The 19,702-nt window shown below is 41.5% G+C and overlaps 1 protein-coding gene across 2 annotated transcripts in view; it reads right to left on the bottom strand.

Annotated features, from left to right (window-relative positions):
• Positions 1–19,702, bottom strand: part of USP33 (ubiquitin specific peptidase 33) — a 148,649-nt gene that overhangs the window by 23,557 nt on the left and 105,390 nt on the right. For both annotated transcript variants that reach the window (XM_068124850.2, XM_068124849.2), the window contains 8 exons: positions 16,084–16,196; positions 15,789–15,961; positions 14,930–15,024; positions 9,693–9,726; positions 7,354–7,399; positions 6,185–6,365; positions 3,234–3,360; positions 530–699 (listed from right to left, as the gene is read on the bottom strand). In XM_068124850.2, coding sequence (XP_067980951.2) covers positions 530–699; positions 3,234–3,360; positions 6,185–6,365; positions 7,354–7,399; positions 9,693–9,726; positions 14,930–15,024; positions 15,789–15,961; positions 16,084–16,196 — 939 coding nt within the window. The remainder of the gene's footprint in view (positions 1–529; positions 700–3,233; positions 3,361–6,184; positions 6,366–7,353; positions 7,400–9,692; positions 9,727–14,929; positions 15,025–15,788; positions 15,962–16,083; positions 16,197–19,702) is intronic.

The following is a 19,702-nucleotide window of genomic DNA, read 5'->3' on the forward strand; positions in this document are numbered from 1 at the left end:
CTTGAAAGTGGATAGGAGTTCAGGTTCAGGTGTGTCAAGGAAGGACGTTATACGATGGAGGATACCCAGTTGGCAGCTGGCTTTGGAGGTTAAATTTGAAATGTGGTTTGCCGAAGAAAGATCATGGCTGATTGTGAGAGAAAATTCTTAAAGCAGGATATCGGTAAAGGAAGTTTTACCAACTGTCATCTTCGCCGACTTGCTAATATGACTTGTTAATTTGTAGCTGTACATTTAATATTATATATTTGAGTTTAAAGTTGCATTTTTAGTAGGCATAGTCAGACTTTTTGAATAATGTTGGTGATCTTCAATGTCACGTGGGTCTCCAGGATTAGAAAAAATGCACACGGTCCCTCTAGTCTGTGATAAAAAAAAAAAGAATTTAAATATATTTTAACAAGCTGATGGCAAAATAAACATTTGAAAGATTCCAACAAACAATGAAATACGAAAATATGAAGGGCAACATTACTTCCTGTAGTGTATGGTGCACTTGCATCAATAAATTTATAACAAAACCACATACCTCCATGTGTGCATAAGAAGTCGTGATTGCTGATGGGTCCTGGTTCGGCAAATGTGTTGAATCGGTTGAGCCACTGGCGAGAAACGTAAAATTCCAGCAAGCTTGGTTCCTTCAGACTTGCCAGAGCCATGACCTTTTGCCGTTCACGGATTCCTTCTTCATTTGACTTTCTGCAACAAAGAAAACATTAAATTTTTGTGTGACTATGCATGTTGTTGCACACAAATATTACACGAGGAGAATCCCATAAGTTCTGTAACTCCAAATTAATGGACATTGCACCATTCACAAATTTGTTTATCATCACATTTCTCTACATCATCCCCCTCATCTTCAAAGGATCTTTTCCAACTGGTCAACAATGTTGAAAATTGTCAATTTTGATTGGCCCGTGCCACAATTTTGCTTCACGAAGATACTTTTCCGAAGGAAAAACAAAGATGCCAGTCCATCGACGATGTATCTGAAGTTTCGTATCGATTGGTTCAGTGGTTTGGCAGAAGATCTTTGAAAAAAAAAATAATAATAATAAATCCAAGATGGCCACCAAGCCATTCAAGTAATCTGGTTCATTGAAGGACATGTACTAGATCTCATGGTTTGTAACAACCCTGTGCAGGTTTAGGTTTAATGGTATAGCAGTCATCAAGAAAAATGTCACAAAACTGGCAGAATATAATACCTCCATCAAGAACAACACACTTCCAAACCATACTGGCCATGCTGGCTTGGAAGCTTTAAAAGAAAGTAATCGATTGTTCATGTAAATTCTTAAGTTACTAGTAGGAGACCAGCCTGTAGGTCCCGTGACCAAATTCTGGGAACAAAGGTTTGAAAGTGTTTTTGTGTTCCCTGATGAATACCGAACAATTTTGACTTGGGCTGCCCCCTTGAAAATGTCAGGCATTTCCGGGAAGGGTCAACAAAGGTCAAACAGGGGTCAAAATTCAAATATATTCCAATCGTGTCGATATGCATATCAAATTACTCGTCTAGTCATGAGGATTCCAAAAATGTATAGTTTGTTATACCTCCGACCTTAAATGAGGGCGCTATGGTCAAAAACGTCGAAAGGTCAACGCACTTTTGACTGGCGGTCAAATTCACCAACACAGTTAACATTGTCCGATTCTAATGATTTTAGTGTCTAATAATAGTGATTGTCCACTGATGAGGAGGTAGTTGAGTTGACATGTCAGCATATGGAAGCAGACACCATTCTGTTGTACATATATTCCCAACTAAGAAAGTCGGGAGTAAAAGATGCCGTTGTCATTGATGCAGAAGACACAGATGTGTTGGTTTTAGTATCGTATGTGGCACATCAAATTGAAGGTATACTAGGACTGAAAAGGAAGAAAAGCATAATTGATTGCGCAACACTCCTTGATAAGGATATTAGTGATATCATTATCCCATTTCACATCCACACTGGTGCAGATGCTATTTCCAGTTTTTATGGCCGTGGAAAACCATCAGTCTTTGACAGCACAATGAAGTCAGAAGAGGCACGAGAGCTACTTCGAGGGCTTGGGAAATGTCTCCCAGTGACATCACAAACTCTTAAACAGCTAGAGCAGTATACCATCAAATACATATACAAGGATAAATCAAGCAAGACACTCGCAGAAGCTCGGGCCAAAAAGTGGGAGGGGATGAAGAGGAAATCGACTCTCAGGATTCCTCCTGATACAGATTCACATAATTTGAAGGTAACACGGGCCAACTATCAGGCATTCATCATGTTAAACTCTATGAATCCAGATGCTCCATCATCTCCCCTTCAGCATGGTTGGAGCTTGAGAGAGGGCAAATGTTTGCCAATACGGTATTCACAGCCGGCACTACCTCAACATCTACGTGATGCCAGAACAAACCGCACTGTAGACTCTGACACAGATTCAGATACTAGTGATTGTAACAGTGATTCTGACTCTGATTCTGATGGATATGACACTGAGTAGGATGATGAACTGGGCAATAAAGCAAGATAAGCATCATTGGACAATGTGTTTAGAAATAACTGTGTTATTGTTGGCCAAGGATCCTGATTCAAGTCTTTCAGTAGCCCTTTTGCAAGCCATTTTGAAATTTCAAAGTTATGGCAACCACCTTTACTTTTAAAAGTTGCTTATTTGAATTTGCCATGTCAGAAAACATATTATTAGACACTAAAATCATTAGAATCGGACAATGTTAACTGGTTGGTGAATTTGACCGCCAGTCAAAAGTGCGTTGACCTTTCGACGTTTTTGACCATAGCGCCCTCATTTAAGGTCGGAGGTATAACAAACTATACATTTTTGGAATCCTCATGACTAGACGAGTAATTTGATATGCATATCGACACGATTGGAATATATTTGAATTTTGACCCCTGTTTGACCTTTGTTGACCCTTCCCGGAAATGCCTGACATTTTCAAGGGGGCAGCCCAAGTCAAAATTGTTCGGTATTCATCAGGGAACACAAAAACACTTTCAAACCTTTGTTCCCAGAATTTGGTCACGGGACCTACAGGCTGGTCTCCTACTATACCGCACCAAATCAAATAGTAAAAAAATTCACAAGATGTCCTGTTGGGTAAAATGATTAATCTGCCTGATTTCGTGTTTCACAATTTTCGTCCAAACACATAAACCCATTCCTTCACAAGTCTTGAGATGTGCAACAAGAATAGATAGAGTAGTCGAAAGCTTGCAAACCTGTAGAAGAGCACATAGGCTTCAGAATTTTGTACGGTAGTTTCATGCACCTCAGTGACACACTGATCATCAAACTCGTACCACTGGCCATTGAGCAAGTTTTGGCAATAGGCCACATAGTGTCCACCTGCAGGAGGTCGAACAGGAATAACAACCCATTAGAGTTCAATACAAAGTAATATGTACACATACTTTGGACCCTGCCATTTTCGCATCCTTCACCCAATACTCCAGGGACTTGGCCGACTTGCCAAAAAATGTCACTTCTCAAGTGAAAAAGGCATGGCTCTCTCTACCATTTATCCAAAAGTCTCCAAGGTAACATCGCCTCATCTATTTTAGATATTAATTTTCTGAAAGCAAATAACTAACAATCTATGATAAACACTTTTCATATTAATTATGTCTGTTTATTGTCGAACTAATGTTATGCATGTCTGGAGGGCAGGATAGGATACAGGTATGCACATTCACCTATGAGCTGTTTAAACAGGTTTGAGTCTCACCCAAGCTATAAACCGTACACAGGTGTTTTGCAGGTGGGGTGATGCATTGATGTGTGCGGTGTCCATTAGATAGGTGTTAAACTGGGTGTCTCATCTGCTAACATTAGTTATGGATGGTAAAGATCCCACTGAGTCTTTTACAAAGAGTAGGCGAGCCATTGCTGACATCCTGGCTAAATTCCAAAATCCTGCATGTACTGCAGGTAGCAAGTTGGTCTCGTCTTATTGAAAGTTCATCGACACCGAGTGACACTGATTGCTACCTTAGAGTGCGCGAAAAGCAGGGTTAGGCATTTGGTGGCGTACGTGCATGTGTACATGTGGAGTGTCTGCATTTTTAAAATTCATTTTCTCAGCAACTGTTGGTCTAATACAAAGGAAATTTGACCATAGCCTACGCCTGTATAATTTTTTATTCATAATTATGACGTCATAGGTTATGTGGTATGGACACCATCTTGGAAAAAAAGTTACACTATATCTCCCAAACCGCTCAATGGAAAAAGTTGAACCAGGCTCATTGTCAAGTACTCACCATGGAGAATAAGATATATTGATGATGATGTCATCGGTGCCTTCATTATGACGTCATAATTCGACAAGTACAACGCTTCATCAGATCAGTATGAAAAAAAATAATTCCTCTGCAACTGTTAATCCGATAGACACGAAATTTGGACCATAGGAGCGACTTTTGTATTTTCATGTGAAATATGATGTCATATTTCAAGTGGTACAGGCACCATCTTGGAAAAATCGAAAAACGTTGCACCTCCATATCTCCAAAACCGCTCAATGGAAAAAATGGAAACATGGCTCATTGTCAACTACTCCCCATGGAGAATAAGATAAGTTAATGATTATGTCATTGGTGCCTTCGTTATGACGTCATAATTCGACAAGTATAATGTCCGATCAATTTGAATTTTCCGATCCGATCCGATCGATATAATCCGATCCGATATAATCTGATCAATTTGAATTTTTTTTTTCTCTGCAACTGTTGGTCTGATGGACACAAAATTTCACTACAGAAGCGCATTCTCCTGTAGAATATTTTAATAATTATGATGTCATAGGTCACGTGGTACAAGCGCCATCTTGGAAAAAGGGAAAAACGTTGCTCTTCCATATCTCCAAAACCGCTCCATGAAAAAAAAAAATGAAACGTGGCTCATAGTAAAGAACTCCGCATGGGGAATAAGTGTTGTTAACGATGACGTCATTGGTGCCTTAATTATGACATCATAATTTGACAGGGACAACGCTTAGTCTGATCAGTTTGAAATTTATTGAGCGTGAATTATGCAACAATTACAATAGAGAATATACATTTATGTCATCGCTCACGTGGTTTGGCAGCCATATTGTATCAAAGAAAAAAAACCCTTCAAAAACAGAAGAGTTGGCTCGCACCAAGTTGACTGTGCAGGGTAAGTATTCTATGAATACCATCTAGTTGCCAAGCAATTCACAGTCTACACATTCCTGCTCACCTCTTTGTGTTCACCCAGGGAACTTATTTTAGTTTCCAGAATTTCTGTGCCAAAAATCAAAAGAAGATTTTGGGGCTAACGTGTGTGTTTTCAATTATTACAATGAAGTACAGCATAAAACATTATCCAATTGGGCCATTCTCATGAATGCAATGGTAACTTCCTGAAAAGATTGGAGCTAAATCTATGTTTTTGAGCAAAAGTTCCCAGATACTCTAACAAGAATACCAGATAATAATTATAGCTGGCAAAGTTACTCATTCAAATATTTTTCTTCCAGCTTATGTTTTTTCACATCTTTGGTTCTATACTGATAAGGTTAAATCTATTGAGTAAGTCCATATTTGTCTGTTTCAACCAAGTGCCATGTTCACATATAAGGAAAATCTCCACCAGGAATGCCACAAGGAATGACCCAGATCCAATATCAAATGTTGAGTTAAAATTCCACCCCCCCCCCCCCCCCCCCCACCCCTCATCTTTGACCCCTGCAATCCCAGAACCCCCCTCCCACCTCCTGGGCATGAACCTGAGGTCAACTCCAAAATAATCGTTACATATTTCATGTCTCCTTATGTTACGGCAAACACAAAGTTGCATTTTTAAATGTTAAAAAATGTGCCCACAATTGTATCTTTTGGTATTTGATTGACCTTTTGACTCCACCGCATGGGGAGGGGCAAAAATTATGCTGCTCTTGCACCTTCGTGCCATGTGGTGATCATAACTGCCAAGTTTAGTGTGCACAACTGTGTACGAGGAGATAGTGTAACGGACGGACGGACGGACAGACAAAGTTGCTTACAATAATCCCTCCTCTACCCCCCGTTTTTTGTTTTTTTTTGCAAATACGTGTGGACAATAACTACTTATAAACACGTATTTATAAAGATATAGGAAAATGACAATTTTTCAACATGTTCAACTTCTGTATATATATTGTACTCACTTCCAGCGGTGCCATGGTGGCAGATGACCGAGAGCAGGTTGTAGGTGGTAACCTGTGTGTGGCTTTCTTTGGCCAGGAATGGTCCCATATCAAGGTTCTCTATGGGAAAAGCCACATGGCTGCTGATCTTGGATGAATACATCAGATCATGACGGAAGCGTTTCAGATGAACGCAAAGAATCTACAGGTGGAAGGGTTTAACATGAATATTCTTTGACTTCGTTGAAGGAAAAGCAAAACTTTATTAGACAGAGCAGCAACATCACGATGAGGTCACAGGCAATAAATATGTGCTATAATTAAACACAGACAAAGCCTCTCCTGTACTAGGGTGCTTCAAAAAAAATATGGGACGATATATCTCAAAAGTGTTAACATTTTTTTTGGAGCACCATATATTGTAAAATAAGAATGGTAATCTTCACCATTAAAAATCAAAAAAAATATTGCAAAAACGATTTGGAATGCGATTCTTTCTTAACACTGAATGCATTAGTTACTTAGTTAGCTCGTTAGTTATGGTGTCCACACAGGTGCAGCGACTGCTGCTCCCTGTCCTACCATCTGTTCCATAATGATTATCCGTCGCCACAGAATTCGATCTTGAGCCAATATTTGTGCCTCCGCCAATGACGCTATTTGTCTGGCCCTGAAATCTGCCTTGATGCAGTCCATCCACCTTTTTGGTGGCCTTCCTCTTGGTCAGGTGCCATTTACATTTAAGTTTGGTCAGGTCAGGTGCCCCCCTCATGATCCTGGAATCGAAAAATTGAAATCGAGCTCTCCCTTTCTCTCTTTTCCTTGAACTCTGTCATGGCCTTGACTTTGTGAAGGCGGAGGTACACCATCCTGGATGTGGGGGATCTATGGGTCACTCCTGCGAGATTGATCGGCTGTCTCCGTGCACAGGCTTGTTCGAGAAAACTTTCTGGGGCTATACAACACCAAAACAACAACAACCACAGCCACCACGACAGCAGCAACAGCAACATATACATGGTATAAAAAGTCAATTTTTCACGTGTGTTACTTCATTTTACATCCTCAATGACACTCAGATAGACGTTGATTAAACCCATCAGTAAAGCAATGGGTAGGCAAGCCTTGTATGCCTAAATTTCCAGTGGCTTCATAGTAAACACAAATAATTTGAGGAAAAAAAAAAATACCTCTGGTAGTTTGAGAACTTTGCAATACTTGACTCCATTCCGAAGCCTGAAAAAACACATTCATTAGCACAAATGAATCAAAATCTTACACCATTATCAACATTAACCCCTATACCTTAATGATTAAACCCCTATAATGATTAAAGACGCATTAATTCATTAAGCACATTTACAATAAAGTTTTATTAGCCCAGATGCCGGCATAGCGGGAGACACAGGGTTTGCAATTGTGCACACGTGTGTGTCCAAAGCAAAACTTTTTTTTAACCATTTGAGCTTTTCGCATCAAATTTTCAACAAACCTTCATTATGAGAATACCGGTATAAAAACCACCTTTTAGAGGCCATTCGCGGGGGTTGGCCTTTTTCGGGGACCGTGGTTGTTGTTGTTTTTTGGTCCCCTTTTTGAAGCAATGTTTTACGGCCGGATGCCCTTCCTGCCGCCAACCCTTTTTGTCGCCTTTTACGACAAGCAGGGAATTACCAGTGAACTGGTACTCAATTAGCCGACCTCGGAAGGATGACAGGCTGAGTCAACCCCCCTGGCGTTAATTCAGCGATCGACCGGGATAGAGAAGACTAATTAATAATTGGGTCAAAATGTCAAAAGGCAAAGTCACAGTAGGTAAAATAGGCCTGATTAGCCCTTCCACTGCGCGCCAGCGTGAGATGGGCGGGTTTTGTAATCGCTTCCTTGTTTCTTTATTTATTTACCATTGAGCTTCGATGTGTCTGTCCAGGCCACAACTTTTTACCATTTGAGCTTTTGTCATCAAATGTTCAACAAACCTTTATTATGAGAATATGGAGAAGTCTAATTTATAAATTTTACTTTTTTGTCTGTTGTTTTCCTCAAGTTTAGTTTGAGTACAAAGCAGATGCAGACAGGCTTTACATTTTCAGATGCTTTCTAGTTTCATTTTCCAGTAGAAATTTCATTCAAGTGGGACAGAAATTTGCAAAATCTAAACTTCTCATGGCAGACAAGGCCTTTGCTCATCGGTCAATGCCCTCCTGGTTGAGATCACAGACAATGCCAGTAGTCCACACATGAGCTGTGTCATGATGGTAGAATTGGGAATACCTCATAAAATGACAAATAAGGTGAGTGGCCTCACAATCACATGATCTGAAGATCTCAGAAGATGAGGAACAAGAGATTGCCAGAGAAGTTTGACATCAATAGATCCAGCCATAGTGAGTGAACCCTATGCCAGGATCCGGATCAGTAAAAGCTGCAGCTCCGCCGACACTGTTAGCTGCCTTTTATATATCAGTGTTTAGAATTTGAGAACCAACACCTAGCTCGTTAGCATGGTAGCAATAAAAATCACCACAGAACAGGAGGAGAACAATGGAGTATGTAGAAATGAGGTGACCAATGTCTATTGAGAGGGCATTTAAGATGGGATGAATGTAATATAGGAGATGGTACACAATACACACAAACAAGAGTTTGTTATGGAAGGGAATATACAACAAGATATATTCCATGGTTTAGTTGGGGGAAAAGAGAGAGGATGGGGAAGTGGTGTAAGGTATGGAAGGCATAAGGACTGTGGGGAGGAAGCTCTAAACATAGACAGCAACAGCACCAACTGGGCATGATGTACGAGTACACTCAAGAAGGGATGAGTGATACAGATAATGCCTAGGATATTATTTGAGATGGACAGGTTTCCTAAAAGAACACTACATCAGGAGATGATGCCATGACTTGGAAAGAAAGGTTAACATAACAAGAGAGAAGGTTTAAGGATGTTTGAAAACATTATGGACAAGCTTATTCTTCAAAAAAGCGTTCATTGAAAAGTGTAAGTGGAGTGTTATCTGGTGATAACATGTTATCTGGTGAGTGTTGAGCACATCTGGTGATAAGGTCATGTGAAATTAAAAGGTAAGCCAACACTTCATGAAAGATCACCCGGAAATACTTTAAAAGGGCAATTTTATTTTCCGATAAGTTTTATCCTGAAAATATTTTCGTCATCTGTACTTTACCAAGGACTGTTTTGACAAAGGTCCCAAAATTAGTGAAATCTTTAGATTGTCAGTTAAAAGAAAAAGCTGATAGAGAGATAGATAGGCATCAACAATTAATAGGTTATGAAATTCACTGTCAGAAAAAGCTAATGCCATGACAGGGAAGGAGCAAAACAATGATTACTGCAACAAGGATGATGAGTGACTTTTGATAAAAATGAGTGATCAAACCATTTGAAGGTAATGATCTCGATCAAATTATTATGTTACCTTTAGTGTGGTTGTTTATGTATTAGTTGAAAAATGGTTCATACAAATTTATGCTGAGGGCAGAGAAAGTAGCTGGTAAAACTTACTTCTTGCACCGCTCACAGTTGTACATGTTGTCACCTGTGATGATAAGGGCATGTGAGGAGAAGGGAGGAACAATTAAAGTGCAATACGATATAACAAAGAAATTCAGAATTTTTTTTCTCCAGATCAAAGATCAATTTCAATTATCTCCGACGCCGAAGGTAAATGGAGGTTATGTTTTCACCCCTATCTGTCTGTCTGTCTGTCTGTGAACAGGTTATCTCAAAAAGTTATGGACACATTCGGATAAAATTTGGTGGAGAGACTGGGTGTGTGACAAGGATGAATTAATTAGATTTTGGTGAAGATCTGGATCCAGATGCTATCGTGTTTTTATAGTTGTAAGTGAATCTTCACAATTGAAAGATGGGGCCAAAAATGATTGATAGCACAATATTTATTATAAAAAGTTGTGGACAGGTCGTGACAAAATTAGGTGAATGAGTTGATTAAGTGACAAGAACAAGCCGATTCGATTTTGGTTCAAGTCTGGATGCAGATCCGGCCTATCAGTGCGATACCAAACGTAAACTGTTCAGCCTACATTTTCTATCCCACTGATAACCATAACTCAAAATCATGAAACCTAGTGACTCAAAACTTTGCATGCATACTAGGGGAGCTCCAATAAGTGCACGAATGAAAACTGGGTATTTGGTTAAATTGAAACATCCCTTTTGCAGATAATTTGGGGGTGCTCATCATGAAAAACCAAAAACGCCTCACAAATATGGCGGCACACCATCTTGGTCAGAACACTGTTACCTCGTAGGGATCTTAAGCCACCATTTTGTGTTGGCCTGCTCAACAATGCCTTGACTTGGAACAGGCCGCAGCAGTTTCTGTATGATAAAGCACTCAAAATATATTTTTTCACTTTCCTCATTCATATCATCAAATGCCTGATATTCATACCTATGAATAGTAGCTGTTTACATCACTTTTACAAGTGTTACAGTTTTCAAATTAGGAGTTTGGAGCGATGCAATTTTCCCTACTCCTCTGCATTACGTGTATATGATGTGACTTTCCCTACTCCTGAGCTTCCAAGGTTAATCGTGACGAAACTTTATAGGATCACATTGGGGCACGCTATACAAAGCTCATTCTAAAGCTTAGAATGCATCGAATTTGAATCGACATAAATATTTTCAAGTGTTTGTGTGTATAAACAATAAATATTTTTTTAAATCACAGGAAAATGCACCAAACAGCACAATATAAAATAATACCAAATTCAATGGCGAACGATCCCAATTGGACACAGATGTGACAAATTCCTTACGAGTGATTTTGAGTGAAGCAATGTATTGTTGTTCTGTGCAGTTTATTCTGCCATATCAACAATTTGTTATGAAATTAATTGCTTATTATTTAGGATTTTATTTATCCGGTGTGTGTGCAGGTTAAGACCCCGAGTGACGAATGACCGAAACGAGCTTTAACTCCGAGGCGTATTTCGAACCTTGGCGGGATTGTCTTTGAAGCTCGCGGGAAAGGCACGAAGCCTTATCTGATCGGATGGTCGACAAGGGGTTTAATGACTCGAACCACAAACACAAATATGAGACAGCAAAATTCACAATACAAGAATGAAATGCCAAAAATAAAAGATTCAATGAAAATGAACGCAAGGATAACAAGCGTTACGCCTCGGTCCCCCGTCAGGGAAGTGATGTGAGTTGACAAAGTGGAAGACGCAGAAAACATGCTATGATATGATATTTCACTCACAAGGGTTCAGACATACATGGAGGCGGCCATCTTGGATTTCGACGTGGCGACCCAATTTTCAATAGCGTTCTTCCTTATGCCTAGATACACCCACACACCAGATTAGAAGTTGGTACTTCGCTTATTTTTCAAGATATTCCGCTCACAAGGTTCAGACATACATGGCGGCGGCCATCTTGGATTTTGACATGGCGGCCATCTTGGATTTTGACGTGGCGACCCAATTTTCAATAGCGTTCTTCCTTATGCCGAGATACACCCACACACCAAATTAGAAGTTGGTACTTCGCTTACTTTTCAAGATATTCATCTCACAAGGTTCAGACATACATGGCGGCGGCCATCTTGGAATTTGACGTGGCGACCCAATTTTAAACAGCGTTCTTCCTTGTGCCTAGATACACCCACGCACCAGATTAGAAGTTGGTACTTCGCTTATTTCTCGAGATATTTCACTTACAAGGTTCAGACATATATATGGTGGCGGCCATATTGGATTTTGACGTGGCGACCCAATTTTCAATAGCGTTCTTCCTTATGCCGCGATACAGCCACACACCAAATTAGAAGTTGGTACTTCGCTTATTTTTCAAGATATTCATCTCACAAGGTTCAGACATACATGGCGGTGGCCATCTTGGATTTTGACGTGGCGAGCCAATTTTCAATAGCGTTCTTCCTTATGCCTAGATACACCCACACACCAGATTAGAAGTTGGTACTTCGCTTATTTTTCAAGATATTCAGCTCACAAGGTTCAGACATACATGGCATCAGACATACATGGCGGCGGCCATCTTGGATTTTGACGTGGGTTGCACCCACACACCAAATTCGAATGCAGTCCTTCGCTTACGCATGCACGCACGTACGCACGCACGCCCACACGCACGCACGTACGCACGCCCGCACGCACGGACAGACGGACACACGGACGGAGGAGAAAACCATAGTCCCCCTTTCGCTCCGCTGTGCGACGGGGGACAATAAAAACGACAAGTCAGGAGACGACTTTGGTTCACAAGCGAGCGGTATTCAATGACAAAGGACGGACTATAACCAAAACAGACCCGGACAGGCCAGGCCCGGAAATGTCAAAACGAAGATTACTGACCTTGAAATGAGATAGAAAATAATGTATAATCAGTTATGAGGTTAGTTAGCTTCACAATACCGAAAATTCGGTGAAAAATGAAATAAGAAAAAATGGAAAAAAATGAAAAAAAAATGAAAAATTAAAAATCGAGCTCCGTGGTGCTAGACACATGACATTGGCCGAACCAAATATCGAAACCCCTGTCAGATTCCACCAAACCCCCCGGAGAAGATGTAGCTTGAACTCGATTAGCCCCTAAAAAGACATCTTTTTCGGGCGTGGCTCCGCCCACAATGGGCGCAATATGCCCACTCTAGGCAGGACACAACTAGATCATGATATCAACCTCCCACCCAAGTTTCATCAAGATCGGATGATATCATTGGGTAGTTATGCTGCGGACAGACACACACACATGACGAATATAGTGGTCACTTGATAACTCGTGAACCAAAATGAATGGTGAGGTAAAACTAAATTCTTACTGAGGGACCCTCCCAACGGACACTGAGACACGACAAGGGAAGACAAATAAAAGAAAATGTGTTTGTGTGATGCGTTGGCTGGTACTCAGACTGGCGTCCCCAAACGGCCCTCGAAAGCCTGGTGGTCGTCGAACAGGTCTCAAGTCACCGCACGGTAAAACAAGCGTTGGCGCGAAGTTGCCGCCGGTGCGAGGCAAGCAGGCAAGAGTGCCTCCCTCGGTTTGCACGATCTTTCCACTTTCCACCAAAGCTCCAAACTCGCTCCACCAGCGGACATGGCCCGAAGCGCAGCCGTTCTCTAGCGCGACCACGACAAAGAGAAAGAGCGAGCGAAGCGACCGCCCCTCACGTGAAGCCAGGACCAGGATAAGAGCAAAAGGCAGCAAATACAGTGGTTCCGTTTGAAAGCCAACACAAAAGAGGGAATGTGACCACCTCCAACAAACACCAGGACCAGAAGAGGGAAAACGTCGGCTCCTCTTGCCTTTTCTCGGAGCGTCCTGATGATGTCATCCTCTTGACAAATCGCCCAGCGCCGTCAAATCGTCCCAACCAATCGTCCTTCGGGGCGTGGCCTCACGGCCATTCTTGATGCCCAATGACGAAGTTCGGGGCGTGCCCTGTCAATTCCGGTCCTCCGAGGTGGAGCCTAACCGTCCTTCGGGAATGTTCAGATGACGTCGGGGTTTACTTATCGATTGGCAAATGTACTGGTTTCTGTCGTCCCTGTCGGCGTGGTTGGATAATGGAGCCCATCGCCTGGCCGGCTGAGTTTTATAAGAACATTAGGGAAATTACCAAAAAAATCTGTGAAAAATCACAGGGAGGCAATACATACTGGGGATCATTAACCATAAGCCCTAAAATTAATTAGCACAAAACCACCCTCCTTATGGTGACATGCAAACACTCTTAACCTGACCATTTACCCTGCTTATGTACATCGAGATGGGCTTCTCCTTCTTCTCGTCACACGGTCCATACTAAAACCTGCACATTCTGAACTTTCCTAAGGTATTCCATGCCTACCCCCACAAACGTAACATTATCTTTCTTGAGGCTATATGTGAGCTGTAAATATAGAGTAAGGTAAACTGTGACAAGTGTTAATACTTGATGTTACATTTTACAACCGATGGAAAAATCACGAGCGTTCAGGTAAAATCTTGCTGCTTCCGGGAATTAAACTATCTCGCCTGAACAAATAATTTGTCTAGTGGCTTCTGGGTGTGGAGTCATCCAGTAATAATAAGTAATTTATAGAGGGAAGGGTTTTCTCGAAAGTTCGTAGAGTGAGTATAAAAGATGGTAAAGGAGGGTGAACAGAGAGCACATAACGAGGAAGAAGAAGAATAAAGTCACCTTTGATTTGTGCAATGTTATGTTGGTGCATTCTCGTGTCACTTTGTATTATCCCTGTCAATATAATCAACTTTGGCCACAAATGACTGACTCCAGGCCAGAAATGTATCTTTGTTTGTGACAGATATATGGGGCATTTTCAAGCTTGACAACTCACATCCTTATAACCAATGGCATTATAATAAAAATATAATAACCACCTTTAGAGGCCATTTTTCCCCGCAAAGCGGGGGTTGGCCTTTTTCGGGAACCGTGGTTGTTGTTGTTTTTTGGTCCCCTTTTTGAAGCAATGTTTTACGGCCGGATGCCCTTCCTGACGCCAACCCTTTTTGCCGCCTTTAACGACAAACAGGGAATTACCAGTGAACTGGTACTCAATTAGCCGACCTCGGAAGGATGACAGGCTGAGTCAACCCCCCTGGCGTTAATTCAGCGATCGACCGGGATTCGAACCCAGGATCCTAGGATCCTAAGCCGGCACCCTAGCCGCTAGCCCAACACCAGGGCTGAATGGCATTGTGCATCTGTATTGCATTTATTATTTATTTTATTTAAAGCTTACCTTTCAATTCATCAGCAGCAAAGAAGGCAGAAAGACAGTCCTCAAGTGTAACCACCGGACCCCAGAACCAACTTGGGATACATGATACAACAAACCTGATGAAGAGCAGATTTAAATTTCTTTTCAACATAAAAAATATATATAAAAAAAAAAAAAAAAACATTATTATTATTCCAGAGATTGTAAATTTTGGATGATCTGGACGACAACAACAGGTGGAAGTTCAAAATGATGGCAACAGGGTGGACAAAACAGGTAGAGATACCGTCATTGTTTGTATGCAGCATGTGGCTGTGGGTTAGCATCAGTTCCAGCAGGGCCGCTGATTGAGTGCTACCATCACCTCACTGTCTCGTCCATTTTCACAAACACGCGTTACTACACCAGTTGATACCCTCTCACCCTTATTCCTCAATTTCCTCTCCTGCTACAACGGCATATCATTTTGTAGTCATCCCACTGGTTTCCCTTTGGCCCACTTTGTCTTTTCCTCTGTTGTACTCTTCCAAGAGTCTTGATAGCAGGATATATAAAAGAGATTATTTTTGTTTTTAAACACATATCTTTATATGTGCATACAAGCAAGTATAAAATGTTATTATCTTCTAAGTGCAGTGTTGGCACTACCCATGTCTCCAGTGTCAGCCATTTGTCGTCACAACCTCATTCTTCCTTTGTTCTCCTTTCGCTTCTCTCCGTTTCCAGTACAGCTTGTGCAACTTGAGTAGTCCGTTTTTGAATGACTGAAGTCAACATATAACTTATTTTTGCCTGCTGCGCCATTTGTTTTGTACCCAAAGTGTGTTATCCTGCTGAATGTGATAGCGATGCAAGAACAGATACCATAGAGTTCTCTCACCTGCGGACGTAGTCCATGATGAAAATGACCCAGCTTTGAGAACTGTAACCATCGTTACAAGTTCCCGCTTTGACAGCGACATTCTGATGTATAGCTGAGTGCAGCTTTGCCAAATCCTCCTTCCCAGGAATGGGTAAAGACAGGTCCTGGAATGTCTCCACTGTTGCTGAAACCTGCAGAGGAAAAGCTGCTTATGTGAATGCACACACACACACACACACACACACACACACACACACACACACACACACACACACACACACACACACACACACACACACGTACAAGCACTCACACGATCGCAGGTGAGGCACTGCACGGAGCTCAAGATGCAGCCATCGAAAATGTCAGAGATAATGCTGCGAAACCTGGGTTGCTTCCTCTTTTTGGCAGGAGCATACAACTGTGCTGGGGAGAAAATTGGCCAGAGAAATAAACATTACCTATCACAGTTATTTGGAAAGAAAATTACAAACAAAATATCAATGATATCATTGTCAACATAATAAAATCATTCATTAGGAAATAAATTTAATATTGCACTGCTAAGGAAAAGTTAACCAAAAAATAATAATAATTAAAGGAGATATCAACAAGGCATTCAAACAGCAGAATTTGAGATTTTCAATCAAACAAACTGCTTTGGAATGTTTTTACCTGCACTTATCGAACCATAATTATGTATGTTCTGTTGTGAGTTGGGAGAGTAGAGGAGGAGTGCAGCATTAGTGTGTACATTTGTTTTTTTATTTAATAAGAATTTAAGAACATCATTTATTTACTTTGAAATAGCCTGGTGTTGGCTTAGCGGTTTGGGTGCCGGCTTGGGATCCTAGGATCATGAGTTTGAATCCCGGTCGATCATTGAATTAACGCCAGGGGGGTTGACTCAGCCTGTCATCCCTCCGAGGTCGGCAAATTGAGTACCAGTTCACTGGTAATTCCCTGTGTGCCGCAAGAGACGACTAACAGGGTTTGCGGCAGGAAGGGCATTCGGCCATAAAATATTGCTTCAAAAAGGGGACCAAGGTGCCCTTGAAAAAGGCCAACCCCTGCTCTGCGGGGAAAAATAGCCTCTAAAGGTGGTTAGTTATTTACTTTGAAATAGTTTGAAATGGTATAGTAAAAAACTCGTCTTTGTTTGCTTATGTCAGTTTTTTGTCAATGTATCTTCGACCCATAATACAATTTAATTTTTAAAAGAAGAGTAAAAACTAGTGTCTTTCACAAAGAGTTGGTGGGTTATCACCTGCACTCTGACCAAATTCCAAATTCTTGCCCTGACTTACTGCTTTGAACTAACGCTCTGAAAAGAGTATGGTAAACAAAGCTAATGAGATTACCACAAATACGACTGAGGAGTGCAGGGATGGCTTTGAGATTGGAGCTATCCAGCGAACTCAGAATAAAAACTATTTGAAAACATTTGATGTAGTAGTGTATTTGAAGGCATACACAACAGATGGCCAAGCCATCTCAACTGCCAATACGTGGAGAAGAGAGAAACTGGGAGTGCAAGGCCCTGGGCCAGATTATGTCATTCCTGACCAAATTATGCCATGTAACAATCTTGACATTTCATGTGGAATGTGTTGAGCTTACATGGCAATGCAAGACTGAGTGGCCAGCTTTGTGTTGTGCATAAAAGGACGGACAAGACAGACGAGAAATAAACACGGTCTTGTTCTTGTGCAGGTGTATTGAAATCTCTACTGGTTTGCACAGCAATTGTATAAATGCTGCTACATATGACTTATATAATAATGGACCTCAGAAGTGAGGAAATGATGGATCCAAGATGGATGAAAAACGAGAGCAATGCGACCGTGTCGTCAATATGCCTCTGCATAGTCCCACAATGGGAAGATGCCCTTGGTCACTGTCCTAAAAATAAACAAATTTGATTTAAATCCCTTCAGATGTTTTCAATTATCACATTTTCACCAGCCATGACAGGTTTCATAGATCGGTGAAGCGGTTTCACAGAAGGGATTTTTTGAAATAGTGGCTTTCAAGCTAATAAGGCTGCCACACCACGTGACATATGACCTTAAAATATGTACACTCTGATTATGTATGTCGGGGATCACTTTTGTAAAGTTTTGTGTTGATCGGATAGGTTAGTTTTTCTCTTCAAGATGGCTGCCAAACCATGTGACGTACGACATCATCATTTTCAAAAGATATCCAACAATGTTGAATGAAAATGAATGAATGAATGAATGAATGAATGATCGTTTTAAGGCCATTTTCCCCGCTAGAGCGGGGGTTAGCCTTGCGGGCCCCATGAAAATCATGGTTCCCTGTTTGAGGCAATGTTTTTATGGCCGGATGCTCTTCCTGACGCCAACCCTTGGTCGCCTCTTACGATGCGCAGGGATACGGTGTACCTATTCTAAATCGTTAATCTAAATTCTAAATTTAATTACTAAATTTTAGCACTAAATTCTAAAATTCTAAATCGAACAAGTCAATGGTTAAGAGTCACTTAAGAAATTCAAGTATCTGGATCCCGGTCTTCACCAAAATCGAATCAATTCATTGTCATCACACACCCAACATGTCCACCAAGTTTCATCAGAATCCATCGGTAAATTTTTAGATATCCTGTTCACAGTTCACAGACAGCTCGAAGCATTACGCCACCGACTCTGGTGAGCCTTTTTTATGGAAGATGAAGAGCTTCATGGAAATGCTTTTAAAATTGCGTACCTGAGCAAGTCAAATGCAACTGTGAAATCTACAAAGGCATAAACAGCAATTAGGGTTTTTGTGAACTTTCTGTGCAAATCGGCGGAGAGTAAAAATCTGCTCAGTTGAAGAGTGACCAGGAATGAAGCCAGCTTGTAAAAGGAGGCAGTGACATAAGTACAACTGCAAGGGTATGGACACCTAAAGGGAAAAGGCTTACTAGGCACAAACTGTAAACACACTACATGACCAAAAGTAAGTGGACACCTAAACATCACACATCTCATTCCAAAATCATGGGCATTAATATCGAGTTGGTCCCCCCCTTTGCTGCTATAACAGGCTCCACTCTTCTGGGAAGGCTTTCCACTAGATGTTGGAACATTGCTGCAGGGTTTTGCTTCCGTTCAGCCACAAGAGCATTAGTGAGGTCAGGCACTGATGTTGGGTGATTAGGCCTGGCTCACAGTCGGTGTCTAATTCATCCCAAAGGTGTTCGATGGGGTTGAGGTCAGGGCTCTGTGCAGGCCAGTCAAGTTCTTCCACACCGATCTCGACAAACCATTTCTGTATGGACCTCGCTTTGTGCACGGGGGCATTGTCATGCTGAAACAGGAAAGGGCCTTCCCCAAACTGTTGCCACAAAGTTGGAAGCACACAATCGTCTAGAATGTCATTGTATGCTGTAGCATTAAGATTTCCCTTCACTGGAACTAACGGGCCTAGCCCGAACCATGAAAAACAGCCCCAGACCATTATTCCTCCGACACCAAACTTTACAGTTGGCACTATGCATTCGGGCAGGTAGCGTTTTACTGGCATCAACCGAACCCAGATTAGTCCGTCGGACTGCCAGATGGTGAAACGTGATTCATCACTCCAGAGAATGCGTTTCCACTGCTCCAGAGTCCAATGGCGGCTAGATTTACACCACTCCAGCCGACTCTGGTCATTGCGCATGGTGATATTAGGCTTGTGTGCGGCTGCTCGTCCATGGAAATCCATTTCATGAAGCTCCCAACGAACAGTTGTTGTGCTGACGTTGCTTCGAGAGGCAGTTTGGAACTCGGTAGTGAGTGTTGCAACCGAGGACAGACGATTTTTACGTGCTGCGTGCTTCAGCACTCGGCGGTCCCGTTCTGTGAGCTTGTGTGACCTACCACTTTGCGGCTGAGCTGTTGTTGCTCCTAGACATTTCCACTTCACAATAACAGCACTTACAG

Source organism: Myxine glutinosa, chromosome 8 (assembly GCF_964187855.1).
Source record: "Myxine glutinosa chromosome 8, kmMyxGlut1.1, whole genome shotgun sequence".
NCBI classification, from domain to species: Eukaryota; Metazoa; Chordata; class Myxini; order Myxiniformes; family Myxinidae; genus Myxine; species Myxine glutinosa.